Raw genomic sequence first — 14,354 nt, 5'->3', positions numbered from 1 at the left:
TGCAATCCGCCCAGACTTTCGCAGGAGCCTGATACAGAGGGAATTCGCATCCCTTCTGAAAGGGGAAGAGCACCTTGGACGCCAGCTTGCCAAGACAGGCGGCGGTGTCACTCAATAAAAATAATAATTAAAACAAATGCAATGAAAGGGTCCAATAATGCAATCCCTGTAGAGTCGCTAGAATCGGTGACAGTGCAGATGGGGGGCAAAATGGTGGGAGACGTGAAGATTGAAGGTGACTTAGTAGAGCAGGTAAAGGAGCGTTTGCAGCAATGAGGGAAGACATGTCAAGGAGGAAGAGGGTACACAAAGCACCCGAAACAGCCCTGATTTTGGGAGGTGGTTGTGAATGGAAGCAGCAAGGAGGATGCTCAAAGTCGGCAGTGGAGAGGTGGATGCTAAGCAGGTTCCTGCAGCTTCTGCTGCCGAGCAGAGAATGTGGGTCATCGAAGCCTTGCATATCGGGGTAGCTTGGGTGCTTCCCATCCATGTAAGACTTCAGCTCCAAAAACATCTTCTTTTCACTACTGATTTGCCCAAAAGAAAGTGTTTGTTTTTATTTGCTTGCTACTCCGAATGTGTTTTTCTTCATAGTCTGTGCTCAAGTACAAAGTTTATTACTTGTGTTTTCTCTTTTATGTCATACATAAATTGACAGTGTAATGGGTTTTTTTTTCACATCCTCCAAAGAGTATCCTCTTATTGCTTCTGCCAGAATTAAGGTAATATCAAAGCCCCCTGAAAGGGTTTGGCTTTTTTGGTTTTTTTTCCCTTGCAAAGCAACCTATAGCATTGCTCAGAAGTTATTGCCACACCAAAGGATCAAAATTCTCAACCTCTCTGTAAAGTGTTGCAATTAGACTATCTTCTTCCAGTCCCTGACCCTCAAGTAAAGCTCTCATTGAGTTGAGCAGCCAGAACATGCACTTCAGGTCCATGTAGCTGCTGTCCTGTGCTGGGCAAGCTCTCATTTGAGACCTCCTTAAGGTCAACCCTGCAAGTTTGTTAGTACTTTGGAGATAGCCCTTGGGGGCTTTTTTTTTTTTCACTCCTCCTCCCGCTATTTATAAAGCATCGGTGCCCTCATCGTTACGCTACTTACCCGCTTCGCAGCGTTACGAGCAGTGGAGAAGCCCTGTTTCTCTTCTTTCCGCTGTTTATGATGTGATACGTTCCAAAGCAGATCACATCAGCGACTGTTACGGTATCCTTAATGCGCTGCGATGGGTGTGCGCCGCAGGAAGAGGTGCTGCAAGGCACCCCGCTGCTGTGCGTCCCCGTTACATGCCACGTTACGCTGGGGCTGCGGGAACCTACCTCGCTCTGCCTCTCACCTGGCACCGATTACTGAGATTTATTCACAGAAATATTTGTGTGGCGCTTTTCTCCCCCCGCCTCCCCTTTGAATACTGCGCAAGGGCTCCCTGTAGATACAAACGTGAAAGCAGGAACTTGATTTTAGACAAAAATAGCTGCATTTTTAGATAGAAATAATCAGGATAGCAAACTACTTTCATTTCCACAAAAGGTTTTTTAATAGTTTATTTTGAACACAGTGATCTGTTCAAAAGCTGCTTCCGTGTTTTGGGCGAAAATTGAGTTCAAAATGGAACTTTGCTACTGTTGCCTTTTAAAAAAGAAAAAAAAAGTTTGTTATGATTTCTTCAATTATATTTGAAAAAATACTGCATTAAGTGTATCCTTCCTATAAGAGAAAGTGTCAACAAACTGCAAACGAACGGACTCTCCTGACCTCAGTGATTGTATATAGAATGGAAAATTGAAATTTTCAGGCTGTGTTTAGGTACCAGCACAATGCAGTTTGATTTATACACTTAAGACATCGGGTTACGTGAGGTTACACATGAATAATGAAATGCACTGGGTATATTTTTGCAATTAGAATTCTCTGCAGTTATATATCCCATTACTGCAATTGGGCAAGAAGCAAACATACTCATTGTCCGTAATATTTTCATGGTGTTCTAGAGCAGCTTTTGGCTTTTAAAAATTTTTTCTTTTAGTTAATATTTTTAGTGTGCCTCAGCATTAAAGTTGACCATCCTGGACATGGGAGCAGTCTATTTAAGTGGTCTTCTGTCTGATGGTGGTGTAAGCCCTCCTCATGTTTCTGAACAGGAACGGTGGACTCCTGCTACCCGTGTAAGGTATAGGTGTAGGACCACCTAGTGATAATTTACTACTACTTTTTTTTTGGTCAGTGATATGTTGTGGTTTACAGTATCCATAGATGTTTGCGTGCTTGTACATCCATATCTAATGTAAAAGGCGTTGGACAATGGACACAGAAGTTTTTCAGCTGGTCATCAGTCAGTGGTGGTAGTGGTCACCAGTTGCTCTTGTATTCCAGATGCTCCTAAGATCTGCGTTGTCCATCTTATCAGAAAGCCATGGTCCTCCACTGTTCACAGTGCTTAATTTTACCTGTTTTTGCCAAGTTAAGTTTTGAAAAGCCTTAAGACTTCACTGTTGCTGTTTTTTTTTCCTTTTGAATGTTGTTGGCAGTGTTGTCTAAAGATATTGGGAGCTTTTGGCTTTAGTGGAAAAGTACAATTTGCAGCATTCCTCCAGCTTTTTTCTTAAGTCTCCAGGGGTTGTTCTCACTTCACGTTGTTACTGAGAACAAGAAAGGTCGGATTTGTAGTGAGGAGACTTTACCAGCTTGTAGGGCTTAGAGTTGTCACACTTAAAAGCGTTATTCTCAATTTAATAAGCCTTTTCTTAGTATCCACTGTGTTCCCTACAGTTGTATGTCACGTAGCTTTTGCTTATCTTTCTTTATACAGAGTAATATCCTCAGATGTGATATATTTTTTCAAGTGTGCCTTAGAAATTATTAGATTGAGTGTTCTGCAATGAAAACATAAGTTTACTGCAGTTTTATGTGATCTATCAGAGCCCACAATTGCAGGATATTTATCTAAGAAGCCTTAAGTCAGTAAACCTTGATGTCCGGGCTAGGCTGGTAATTAATGTTGTGTGGTAATAAATCCTGCAGGTGTCTAACACCTGAGGGCAGAGATGCTGCTTACTCCGTGGGTTCCTGGAAAAGTGAGCCTGGAAATGCAGAAATAACGGCTCTCTTGGAGCCCTGCCTGCGGTGGTACTAGCAGGAGAAGAGAGCAAAGCGAGGAGGCAGGAGCTTCACTGAATCAGCATGGTGACTCCTAAATACTAAAAAGCGCCGTTCAGTATTAGAGAAACAAATTCAACCTTGCGCAGATGAGAAATCTCTGGCGGTCATGTACAGGAGGGCTTTTATTCCTTAAATGCCCAACTCTGAAAGGAAAACAGACACATCAAGCGTGGTGGTAGAGTTAACGGTAGAGAACGTGTTGATCCATGGGCATTGCAAAATAGCTTCCCAAAGGCGCAAGGGGGTTTTTGCACGCTTCTGATGTGAAGCCACCTCGGCAAGGGGCGATTGGTTTGGTTTTGCTCGCCGTAGGTCTGACGTCAGGAGATCAACCTTGAATTTGGAGTATTTTTACAGCGCTGACTTGGGTATTGCCTCTGTCTTCTGGCGGGTAAGACCGCAGGGTCGACAGTGGTTCGAACTCTGATAGAGTTGAGATAACTTTCCAATGAAGATAATAATTAAATCGTTTGCAAGCTGAGCTCCCTGCGCTGCTGAGCCTGGAGACCTGTGGCCTGGAGTATTGCTGTACGCTTGCTCCCTCTGAAGCCTTGATACAGACGTGTCGGCTTGCCTGCGGCTTTCCTACAGGCTCCTCTTCGTCCATCTGGGGTGTTTAACTTGTAAGAAGTAATAAGCTTAATAGGTTGACTTTATTTAATTATTAATGATCCCTCTCTATCCTTACAGCTCATAAAACACCCTGTAGGTTGGCAAAACACTCATAATATTGATCAGGAGCCACAGAAGATATTTATTTCCACTTTGCCCCGGCGCACATAAATCTTGGTCCTTTCCCTCCTTTTCTCGGCACGCGGGATTTACAGTGGCCTATTTCTCAAAAGCTTTCAGTAATTAAGGAATAAATACCCATCGGTCTTTGTTTGCTGTCTGGAGCCCTCTTGTTTGCCCGGGACCTCTATATCCCTCGTGGCCTGTGCGCCTTCCCCCTTAGCAACGCAGCCTAGGAGAGAAGGCATGCATGCTAGGAAGCAGTCAACTGCTAAGCACTTACTTTGCAATAGAGTGGGGTCTTCTCCTGCAGAGAGAGGAAGCCCCTCTGTTTTCTCAGCATATTGTTCCCAGCTCCTCTTCCATGCCTCTCCTCCCAGTTCCTGCTTTGCTTGAGGCAGGAAGACACTTTGGAAATTCCTTGCTGCTAGCCCTTTCTTCTTGCCTTCCCGTCTTCTCCCCCCCCTTCCCTTTCCTGGCTGCAATTAAAAATACCGCAAACCTTCCCCACCTTTTCAGTCTGTTGCCCCTGCCCAGATGTTTCTCGTCTGTCTCTTTTGCCCATCACACAGTTGCATGGCGGATCCTACCCAATGTGATGTGGTTTATCTTGCCAAGCTAATGACACTTCTGAGACTCTACAGGAAATGCATTGAAAGTGAGGTTGGGGGCTCTGGGAGTCAGATTTACTTCATTTTCATGGAACAGACACATTGACTTTGTCAAATGTCCAACAACAGAGAAAATCTGGCAGTTCTGTTGCAGAGCTGGCCAGGTTGCTACTACATTAAACAGTAAATGGTTGGACTTCAGTGGGCAACCATACATGGCAACACAAGCATGGTCCTTGCACACCCCCAAGGTTTGATTGAATGATGTTAACGATAAAGAGAACATTTGGAGGCTTCCTCAGCTAAAGGTGTGTGTTTCATTAGCAACAGATGAGAAAAATATTTGTAAGAGCATTTTAGTACTGTTGGAAGTGTGGAGGATAAAAATTTGCTTCCAAATGCCTGCATCCAACTTGCTCAGTATTTTTGACGATGGAGAAATGATGGAAAAATAATGCTCTGCCGAAGTAAATACCTGCTCCCTATTACATTTTTAATGCAACCTTGCAAAACTGCATTCAGCCTCTTAGCAAGCAGTGAGTAATTCCAGGTAATGAGCAGGTGACACAACTCTTGCCATGCTCATGCCTACTTTAATAAAAACAGACTTTATGCTGGAGCTGTTGAATTCAGACGACAAGTGCTCAAGGTTTTCCACTTGCGTGCTGTTGACTATGCAATAAATGCTAAGTTGCCATACGAACTTGGCTTTTATTGCCACCATGCACGTTCTTTCCTTGTTTTTCTTCTTGTTCCTCTCTGCCAAGTTTGTGTGAGGGACATGTTACGCTGGAGGTGTTAGAGAGGAACAGGGTGGAGGAATGAGTGGGAGAATCCTACGAAACAGGGGAAGGGGCCTGGGCTCTCAAGGGAGCATCTCCCACACTGCCGTGCAAGCAGAGAGTACAGTACCATTCCTGAAACAAAACTGTGCTCTAAGCAAATCGGCTTTTTATATTCTTGCTTGCTACCTAGTTAGCCCTTCCCCCTTACAGTGCCCGGTATTTATGTTTCCAGATGATAATGATGTGATGTGGCTGGCAGAGTAATTTAAATAATTGGACATTATCGTGAGGAGCAAGCACCTAATTAGATCAAAATAAACTGAGAACTGAAATTTTCATCTGTTTCTAATAACCCTTTACCTCCATACAGTATTGCTGCCACGGTAGAGTTTTCATTATTCACACCACCGTGGCTTGGAGTTGACTCGTGATGGAGACTCCCACCAGAGCAAAGAGCTTGATGGTATTTTTATGGCCAAGGCTTAGTGGATCATTCCCTTCCTGGTGCAGTGGAGTATTTTGCATTCTTACTCAGTTGGGTTTGGCCCTTGTATAAACAGTGAGGCTTTAAGTTTGCGTCAAGAGTATCTGGATTTGGATGGGCAGCTCCAGCAATAAAAGACTCAAAGCTTGATCTTACTAACTGTACTTCATCTTTCTTTAAATTTATTCACTATTTTATGATCTATCAATTCACCTGTGCACGGGCGTTTAGAAAAATTGCAGCTAGCATCATCACAGCAGAAAGGATAAGTCCATTTAATGCAAGCACGGGAGAGGCAGCGTACACGTTTCCCAGTATTAGGTATCACAGGGACCTTCTGAGCACCTGGTGTTGCCTCTGCAGCATGCTCGCTTTCATCTAGTCCTCCAAACAAAAGGATTCCTCTGGATTTTAAAAGTTCAGCAAGTGAGCAAAATAATCTTTTTTTGGCTTACAGTTTCCATGTTAAGACAACTAGAGCTGAAAGCCGTTAGTAATGGAGGGGTTGTTTAGAGTGGAAGTTACCAGGATTGCAGATAAGGGCAGAAAACAAGAGAGAAATATTTACTGGCAGATGTTTAATTGTACATTTATTTTTAGGGCTTGGTTCAGTATCCTTCTCCTGATTAGTTGCTCTTTTTCTCATTTCCTCGTACTCTTATTCAGCTGATTTATTTAAAGGTATGTCAGTGCTGGCTGAAATGAAGCACTGTGCCTCCTCTTCCTACTTATTGCTGACCGCTCCAATAATTCATTTTTTAGCTCATTAGCTAACAGGGGATGTGAGCAGTGGTCCTCCGGGGGATTGGAATGAGGTTAAAAGTGATCTACTGCTGACAACTCTGCTCTTGGACTGGCCTTCCTTTGGGGAAATGAAACCTCAACCAAGACAAGCTGTGGATCCCCGAAGTGAAATTGTGGCATCAGAGAAACAATTATAGTATTTATGTCTTGGTATCACGATTTCTAAGGTGAATGGATATGCAGGAGCTGAAGCTGTCTTCCAGGAAAATCCCCAGAATTTCGCTGTTTGCGATGAAATTGTGCCAGAGATGAGGAGAAGCTGCCTGGGGATGGTGGCTAGATATTTGTTCAAAAGCGGTCACTCTAAATTTCATCTGTAGCAGTCCATGAGACATGGGGGAGCAGGCATCTCCTATGTCTGTGATTAAGTATTGTTTTCTATGAGGAAATCCAAACGATTTATCTGCTGGACCGTTGGATAAGATCTAAATCTCATTTCATAGCTGATGCCAGTAACATGCTGCCCCCAAATGTCTGAGGCTTTTAAAACACCTTTATTTTGTCCGTAATGGTTGTCGTGTGTATCGCTTCCCACCAGAACCCACCAGAGGAATTTGGGGGTTACTTTCCCAGTAAGTGCAAGTCCAGTGGTAGAATGTAGCCTTGATGAATTAAGTCTTTTGGTGCCCTAGGTGGCCAATAATTGTTGGGCAGTTGTTGCAAAACCAGAAACTGAAGCGTGGTAGAATAACACACCTGAGAAGGTTGAATGTTTAGCTGATGGTAGCCCAGCGGCACAGTGTACTGTTGCCTCTAGGAGCCCGCGCTGGCCAGCCGTGTCAGTGGAGGCCTCTTGAGAACCCCAACTTCTCTTGCTGCCCAGGTTTGCAAAAAATTTCCTATAGTTAAGGAAGTCCTGGCTGGAGCATGCAGTGCATGCTAATACAGAGCCGTTACGGGTTCCTTTATTATACTGCAGGAGAAGGCTTCAAGGAAGGACCATTTGCACCCTGCTCCTTTTCTCCCCATCCTGATCCAGCACTAGTATAGGTAGCAGCATGCTCCCTTTTCTCAGATTTATTTTTTTAAATAGTTTTCTAGTTTCTTCCCGGCTGTTGGAGATAGTAGGGTAATAAATGTGAGCAGGCCGTGGGTGTTAGGATCTCTCGCAGCCTTGCAGGTGCAGCAGGATCACCTGGTGTGGCTTGCCTTTGCGCTGCTCCCGCGCAGCGCCTGGCAAATGTGAAGCACGTGCCCAGGAATTTGTGAAGCAGCAGCCTGAAACTCTGCCTTTGCCTCCGTTTCAGTGCGCGTCGTAGCGTTACTGTTACAATTTAGGGTGCATTGTGATTAGAAGTGGGAGATTTGTGTAAAACAGCTTGTTTTCTAAACAGAAAGCAACTTCTGTTCAAGCCGTGCTTATCACAGCAGCTGCTGCTGGGACCGGAGCCAAAAGTAACTATCGCTCAAAAGCTGGTCTGGGGGAGAGGGGATTCATTTGCCGACTCTCTCTTGACTCTAATTTTTTTTTCTTTAGCTGCGGCACAGGCAGAAGCTGTGTCTGAAGCGTATTTTGCCTTTAGGATGTATGAGCCTATGAGAAATAAATCCCCTAAGCCCTGACGTGTGCCAGTGTTGTAGCACAGCGCAGGTTGAATCACTTCATTCTTCAGGCTGGCGCTTTCAAACATGCAGTGGATATATTTGTTATACTCTCGATACCTTTGTACAGTTTAAAAAACAAATATATGAGAGGTTTACTAAACAGTCTTGATTTGAAGAAAATGCTGGAGTTGAATTGCTCCAGCATTATCTGGACCTGCAATAGCTGCAATGGTTAAGAACAACTAAAAAGGCCAAATGCCGCCACCCATCCTCAAAGCAGTGCTAGTGTTTTTTGGTTTTGGGTTTTTTTTTTTACCTAAAAAAAAAGAAATAAAAAAGAAGAAAAGAAATTACAAAGGACATGAGTTCAGGATTGGAATAGTAACAGAAGTCCTTTTCTTCCACCTCTCCAGGGTGAGCACCTGAAATGATACCCCCTTTATCAGATAACCTGCCGCCAGAGGTTAATTTGCAGTTCACCAAATGGCTTTTGGTTTTTGGTATTTTTGCATCTTTTAGGTCGCAGGAGTCACTCTACGGTTTGATTTAAATAAAGCGCTTTTTGTGTTAATTTTCTGTTTATGCTTTTTCTCTGAAAAAAAAATACCTGTACCTGTTTGTAGGGTAAATTGTCCCTAGTAGAGAGAAGTGCCTGCTTTGGGAAGCTTTGCATGAAAGCAGCCCGGGAGGTCACAGTAAGGGCACTCCGCATGTACCAGGAAATGATGCAAAACTAATCCAGATTTGCTGCTGGAAGGATCTGTTTACATAAGTATTTAAAAACAGATTAGGGCTAACCTGACACTAGATTACTGGGAGCAGTGTAAACACTGCTGAAAGGCGTAAACAGAGCTTTTCCTTTTGTACTCCAGAGGAAAAAATATGTCCCCGGGAACAAGTTGCCTTGCTAGTGATGTGCACGGGTTTTCGCGGGCCAAACAGATTGCCAAATCTGGTGAGCAAAAGGGTGCCCCAGACAGGAATTTGGTTAGGACCAGATCTCTTAAAGCATTTAATTGTATGTTAATTTTTTCAGTGGGGAGCTTTCGATCGTTCTTCGACATACCAAGGGGAAAGGGGACCTCAAAGCGTGGTTCGGGTGGTTTGCATTTTGAAAACTAAGCAGAAGAACCTGCCGTATTTCTTGCGTGTTGGAAACATGAAACTTTTAAAATGGAAAAAGCACCCCTGCAAGCAAGGCTGTGTCTTGCAGCAGCCTCCTGGCCCATGGGAAATGCAAGCCCGGTTGCGGGCAGGTCACCTGAGGGGTGGCGGTGCGGTAGCCTGGTGGAGTTTAATCTTAAAACCCCCTATTTTCTTGGGCTTCTCTAGGGATGAAAAAGAGCGTTGGATACGTGCGAAATACGAGCAGAAGCTCTTCCTTGCCCCGCTGCAGTGCCTGGAGCTCTCTCTGGGCCAGCATCTCCTGAGGGCTACAGCCGAGGAGGACTTGCGGACGGTGATCTTGCTCCTTGCCCACGGCGCGCGGGAGGAGGTGAACGAGACCTGTGGTGACGGCGATGGGCGCACCGCCCTCCACTTGGCGTGCAGGAAAGGCAACGTGGTGTTGGTGCAGCTCTTAATTTGGGTGAGTAGCTGCTGTGCGGGGATGGGACCAGAGGTCCTGGCTTGGCTGCCGCTCACGTGCGCTCTTTCGAGGAGTCAGTGCCTTGAAGGAAATGGGCCTTTTTACCCCCCATCTGCTGGTACTTGATGGAAAGGAGAGTGTAGGAGTGAGGAAGGAGAGACTTCCCCAGCACCAGAAAAGCTGTTTGTGAGTACCACCGCGAGAAACTGCTCCAGGTGTGAGGATCTCCCCGTAGAAACATGTACATGTGTGACCCATGCCCATATTTACCAGTCTGCTCTCCTGCCCTCTCCCTCTCCTTGCTTTCCTCTCCCCATCCCCAGCTGAACTGAAATCTCTCTATCCTGAGTCCGTTCCCCCTGTTTTATTGCCCCGTTGGCACCAAAGCTCCCAATGGCATCTCTTCTCTCTGTAGTACGGCGTTGATGTGATGGCCCGCGACGCCCACGGCAACACGGCGCTGGCCTACGCCAGGCAGGCCTCGAGCCAGGAGTGCATTGACGTTCTCCTCCAGTATGGCTGCCCCGACGAGCGCTTCGTCCTTATGGCGACTCCGAATTTGTCCCGGAAGAACAATAACCGAAACAACAGCAGCGGAAGAATGCCCACCATCATCTGAGGGACTTAGTCGCGTATTCGCTGACCTGAATCACACCCGCAGCCTCATTATTCCTCCATTCCCATCACAGCTCTGCTCTGTGAGTCTGCAAACTTTCCTTTTCCCTTTTCCCTTCGGTCCATCCCTGTCCCATCCAGGAACGTCGCCTGTGGGGAGCGCGAGGGGATGAGAAGGAGCAAAAGGGGCTGCAGAGAAAGCCTTTGTTTCAGCGAACGCTCCCGAACGATGACGGCGGCGAAACGGCGGCGCAGGAGCGAGGGTGCGGGGGGGTTCCCCGGGACAGAGCGCGGCAGCGCTGGGACGGCGGGCTCTAGGCACCGGCTCCACGAGTGGGGCAGGAAAGGGGTGGAGGGAGCGGCAAGCAGAAGCAAGAGGAGAAGCAAGACGAACCGGCAACTTCCCGTAACTTGACAGTTAAGCACATCAGTACGTTTCACCTCTACCAAACGGAGCGCTTGGATTTCATTCTTCTCTCTGAAGAGCTTGACGGCATAAATCAGAAGCAAGCACAGAGTTTGTCAGGTTTGAAGCTCCTATGATGGTATGTGTCAAATCAGTTGTAGCTAATCTGTCCAGGGAGAATACTGGCTTCATTACACTTGTATAGTTGAGTTCTTCCAGCATTACCGCTGTTTAATAGAACATGATTAGTCATCACGGAGAAAAAAGCATATTAGCTGAGGAGGTAGTTACATGGCACGCTTCGGTGATTGCTTGGATGTGATTGCAATATTCTTAGAAGCATCATATTATCTCAGACATGTTCTTTCAAGCCCTTGGAGCCCTCCTTTCTAAATTCACTGTCATAATTTAGTATCTGTTTAATTTTTCAGTCCAAAGAGAGGAAATGAGTTGCTGAGTGTTATTTGACTGCAGTCTCCTTGGTGTAAAAACAAAATGGAAAAAATAAATAAGAGTAACTATGAAACACAAAAAGGAATAATGAATACTGCTAAGGAAAAACATTTCAAGTACATTTAGTAAAATTAAGAAATGCATTAAAGGCTAATATTTTTTCAGCCAGCAGAAATATATTCTGTCATTTTGCCAAGGTAAATGTGTTGAGTTTTTGGTCACTCCTGTGATTCATTGCCTAACTTATACAGATTTTGTATTGTGTCTTTAGATTATATGTATGTAAAAGCTATTTGAATAAAAAAAATCATAAATATGCATTGATTTTTTTGTACAGAAGATGACATCTCTGTTAATTTATATACAGTAATGGATGTGAACTAAATAATGTGCAACTAGTTAGGATCTGTGGATTACTGGTCACACTGTACATTGAAAATATTCCCCGCAGTGAACTCTCTATTTCCATTGCAAGCCTTTCAAGAACATATCAGAATGAGATTATGGCACATTTGGCATTAAAAAAAAATAGCGCATGAGACATTTTGGAAAGGTGAAGAGGCTGTTGCTCAGCCTTATAAATATACTTTACTTCAGAAATCACCAAGCTTTCACAAGCCAAGACAAAAAGCTGCGTGAAGATCAGATCTGATTAATTCCCGAATTGATAGCCATCACCAGAGCGGGCAGGGCATGGCTGCTTTGACTCTGTACTTGGCTGCTTTCGGGAAGAAAAATGGCTTGTGAAAGTAGCCTGGACAGATCATTTGAATTTGAAGTTTTAATATTTGTTTTGATTATTTTGGTATTAGCAGACAGATCCTAGCTTCTGCTCTTTTCTACAAACTAGGATTCTGGCACGGGAAAGCAGGCAGTAGTGCTCTTGGCAGAAAGAAAAGTGATTTCTTTAAGTGGCGTATGGCAATGTGAAGATGGGGGAAGGGCATATCACAGGGAAAGTTGAAAACTCAACTGAATTAGATGGCAAAGGAGCAATTATGTAAAGTCAGGGAGGTGCACACAGCATAGTAATTTGCAAATCTACCTGCTCCTTCTGTATTTCACAAGCCTTCGGTGGTGTTCCTCCTTGGGGCTCTGTATTTCAATTGACAGACAACCAGGAGGAGGATAGCATTCACTAAATAAAATGCATGTAGACAAAATGGGAAGGGGAAAAAAATGTACTCTGACTATTTTAAGGGAAAAAAGTCTGCAAATGACAGATTCGGTGTAAAATCATCAAATTAAGGAAGAAAAGCAAAAAAAGGAAAAAAAAAAAACAAGGTGAAAGCAAGAGAATATTAATCAGCTTTTCCTATTCTGTAATGTTCTCGTTTTCTATTTTGTTACTCTACGAGATTTGACTATTGGTTTGGGGGGATCGTTATTTAGCCAGCCCAGGCAAACCATACCACATATGGTTCAAAGTAAGGCTGCAACTGATTCTGATCATGGTGGGATTTTTTTTTTTTTTTGGTGCTGTTTTAAATTTGCAAGGGATGTCTGTTATAATTACTATTCCTCCATCATTCGACGCAGCTCCCTGATCTTAGGTACTTTGCTCGGCCACAGGGCAACGTGTCTAACATGCAGCCGAAGAGCAAGCTGTAAAGCCCGCTGCATCTTGGTGCTCACCAGCTTTACGCCTGTAACAGGGGACCCAGCGTCAATTCGGGAACTGAGACTCTTGTTCCCAGAGGTGCTAGCTGCCTGCTGTTCCCCTTGGGACATCAAGGGCATTTTGTTTCTGAAAGCTCAACTCCTGCACTTCGACTGCATCGTAGAGAGATTTGCCACTGTTAAGTTCTCAGTACGCGTTCCCTTTCAGAGTTGGTTTTGCTTAATACAAAATATTTTCTGTGCATAATTTAATACTCTTTTTGGGCTAGTTTCCTCTTAAAAAACCAAGAAGGATGCTTGAGAAACAAGGGCAGACAGGTTGTCTTGCAGACTTTGGGCCGAGGAATTAAACGCTCTTTTGATACGAATTTTCCGCAGGAGAGCCTTGAAAAAGCATAGCAAGATTTTTTTTGGAAAGGAAATCCCACGGTATTATTGGAAGAATGACGTATCCAGGCAGGCCAACTAATAACCTCATGCTTTTAATTAAAGCAGTAACACAGATGTTTTTAGCCTGAACATAGTTTTTCCTTGGACATACAGGAGTTGTTGGTAACTACGTGGACACTTTTGCTGAATACATGGTGGCTTCCCCAAATATTTGGGGTGTCTGCAGGAAGAATACCCAAGTTGTGTTTATGGTGGCATCTGTTCTGGAAGACAGGGAGGTTTCCAGTCCTGTCTCTTTGAGTCAGAGGACAGTGCACAAGGTGGCCTGCCGTTGTGGGTAGCAAGGAGGTAGGCTTGGAAAGATTTATCACTTTTCTCGGCAGTGCTTTCCTAAACCAGCTTCCTTGCTTCACGGACACGTGGTCAGCAGGAAAGACGTTACAGGACACAGAAGGTGAACAGATCATGGGGTCTGTCCTTGTGGGGGGCGGATGCCGTGGTGGCAGTCAGATGGGTTTGGTGAGATGGCTTTTAAAAGCTTCTTAGCACCTCTTGAGCTGGTGAAACGGGCCACCTAGAAAGGATCTCCAGCCAGTGCAAACTCCATCCCCTGTTTGTTGCGAGCTCTGTGTCTTATACAGTATCATCAGTATGCACTGCATTTAAAAATGAGAGGAAAAGCCCAAACCTTTCCATCTGGTGTTCCCTGTCCGTGTCCTGCATTTAAAGCCTGATCTTCCTGTTGGTATGGTACAGCCTACTTTGCTTCCTGGCTTCTAGGCTTAGGCTAGGTGTGCCACATTGCGGTCAAAACACAGCTGACAACCTTGCGCTACAGCGGAGAGCGTGCGTTGAGGAACATCTCCGCTGTAACTAGTCCAACAGTGCTTGGCTTTGTGGACTGAGGCCTCTAGGGTCTGCGCGCTTCTTAGGGAATGCATTTGCCTATCGCGAAGGACGTTCTTGAAGCCGTCCACGCGGATGGGCACGCGGAAATGGGCAATGTGTGCTGGCGCTTTCAGACTCTGCAGGAATTGCTCCCATTGTTTTCACTCTTTGAACCTGTCTCCTGCTCCTTACCTTGCGTTTAGCCCCTCTCGTTGCTTTTTGGGAACCCACTTGCCAGACTGTTTACACCCTCCGAGCATGTTATAAGCAAATTAA

General features: G+C 44.9%; 1 protein-coding gene across 4 annotated transcripts in view; it reads left to right on the top strand.

Moving 5' to 3' along the window:
• Positions 1-11,473, top strand: part of AGAP1 (ArfGAP with GTPase domain, ankyrin repeat and PH domain 1) — a 375,973-nt gene extending 364,500 nt beyond the window's left edge. For all 4 annotated transcript variants that reach the window (XM_062578166.1, XM_062578164.1, XM_062578163.1 and 1 more), the window contains 2 exons: positions 9,451-9,706; positions 10,122-11,473. In XM_062578166.1, coding sequence (XP_062434150.1) covers positions 9,451-9,706; positions 10,122-10,325 — 460 coding nt within the window. In that variant the 3' untranslated portion in view covers positions 10,326-11,473. The remainder of the gene's footprint in view (positions 1-9,450; positions 9,707-10,121) is intronic.
• The last annotated feature ends 2,881 nt before the right edge of the window (positions 11,474-14,354 follow it).

Source organism: Rhea pennata, chromosome 6 (assembly GCF_028389875.1).
Source record: "Rhea pennata isolate bPtePen1 chromosome 6, bPtePen1.pri, whole genome shotgun sequence".
NCBI classification, from domain to species: Eukaryota; Metazoa; Chordata; class Aves; order Rheiformes; family Rheidae; genus Rhea; species Rhea pennata.
Note: the sequence above shows the minus strand (reverse complement) of the source record. Positions and strands in the feature narration are given on the sequence as shown.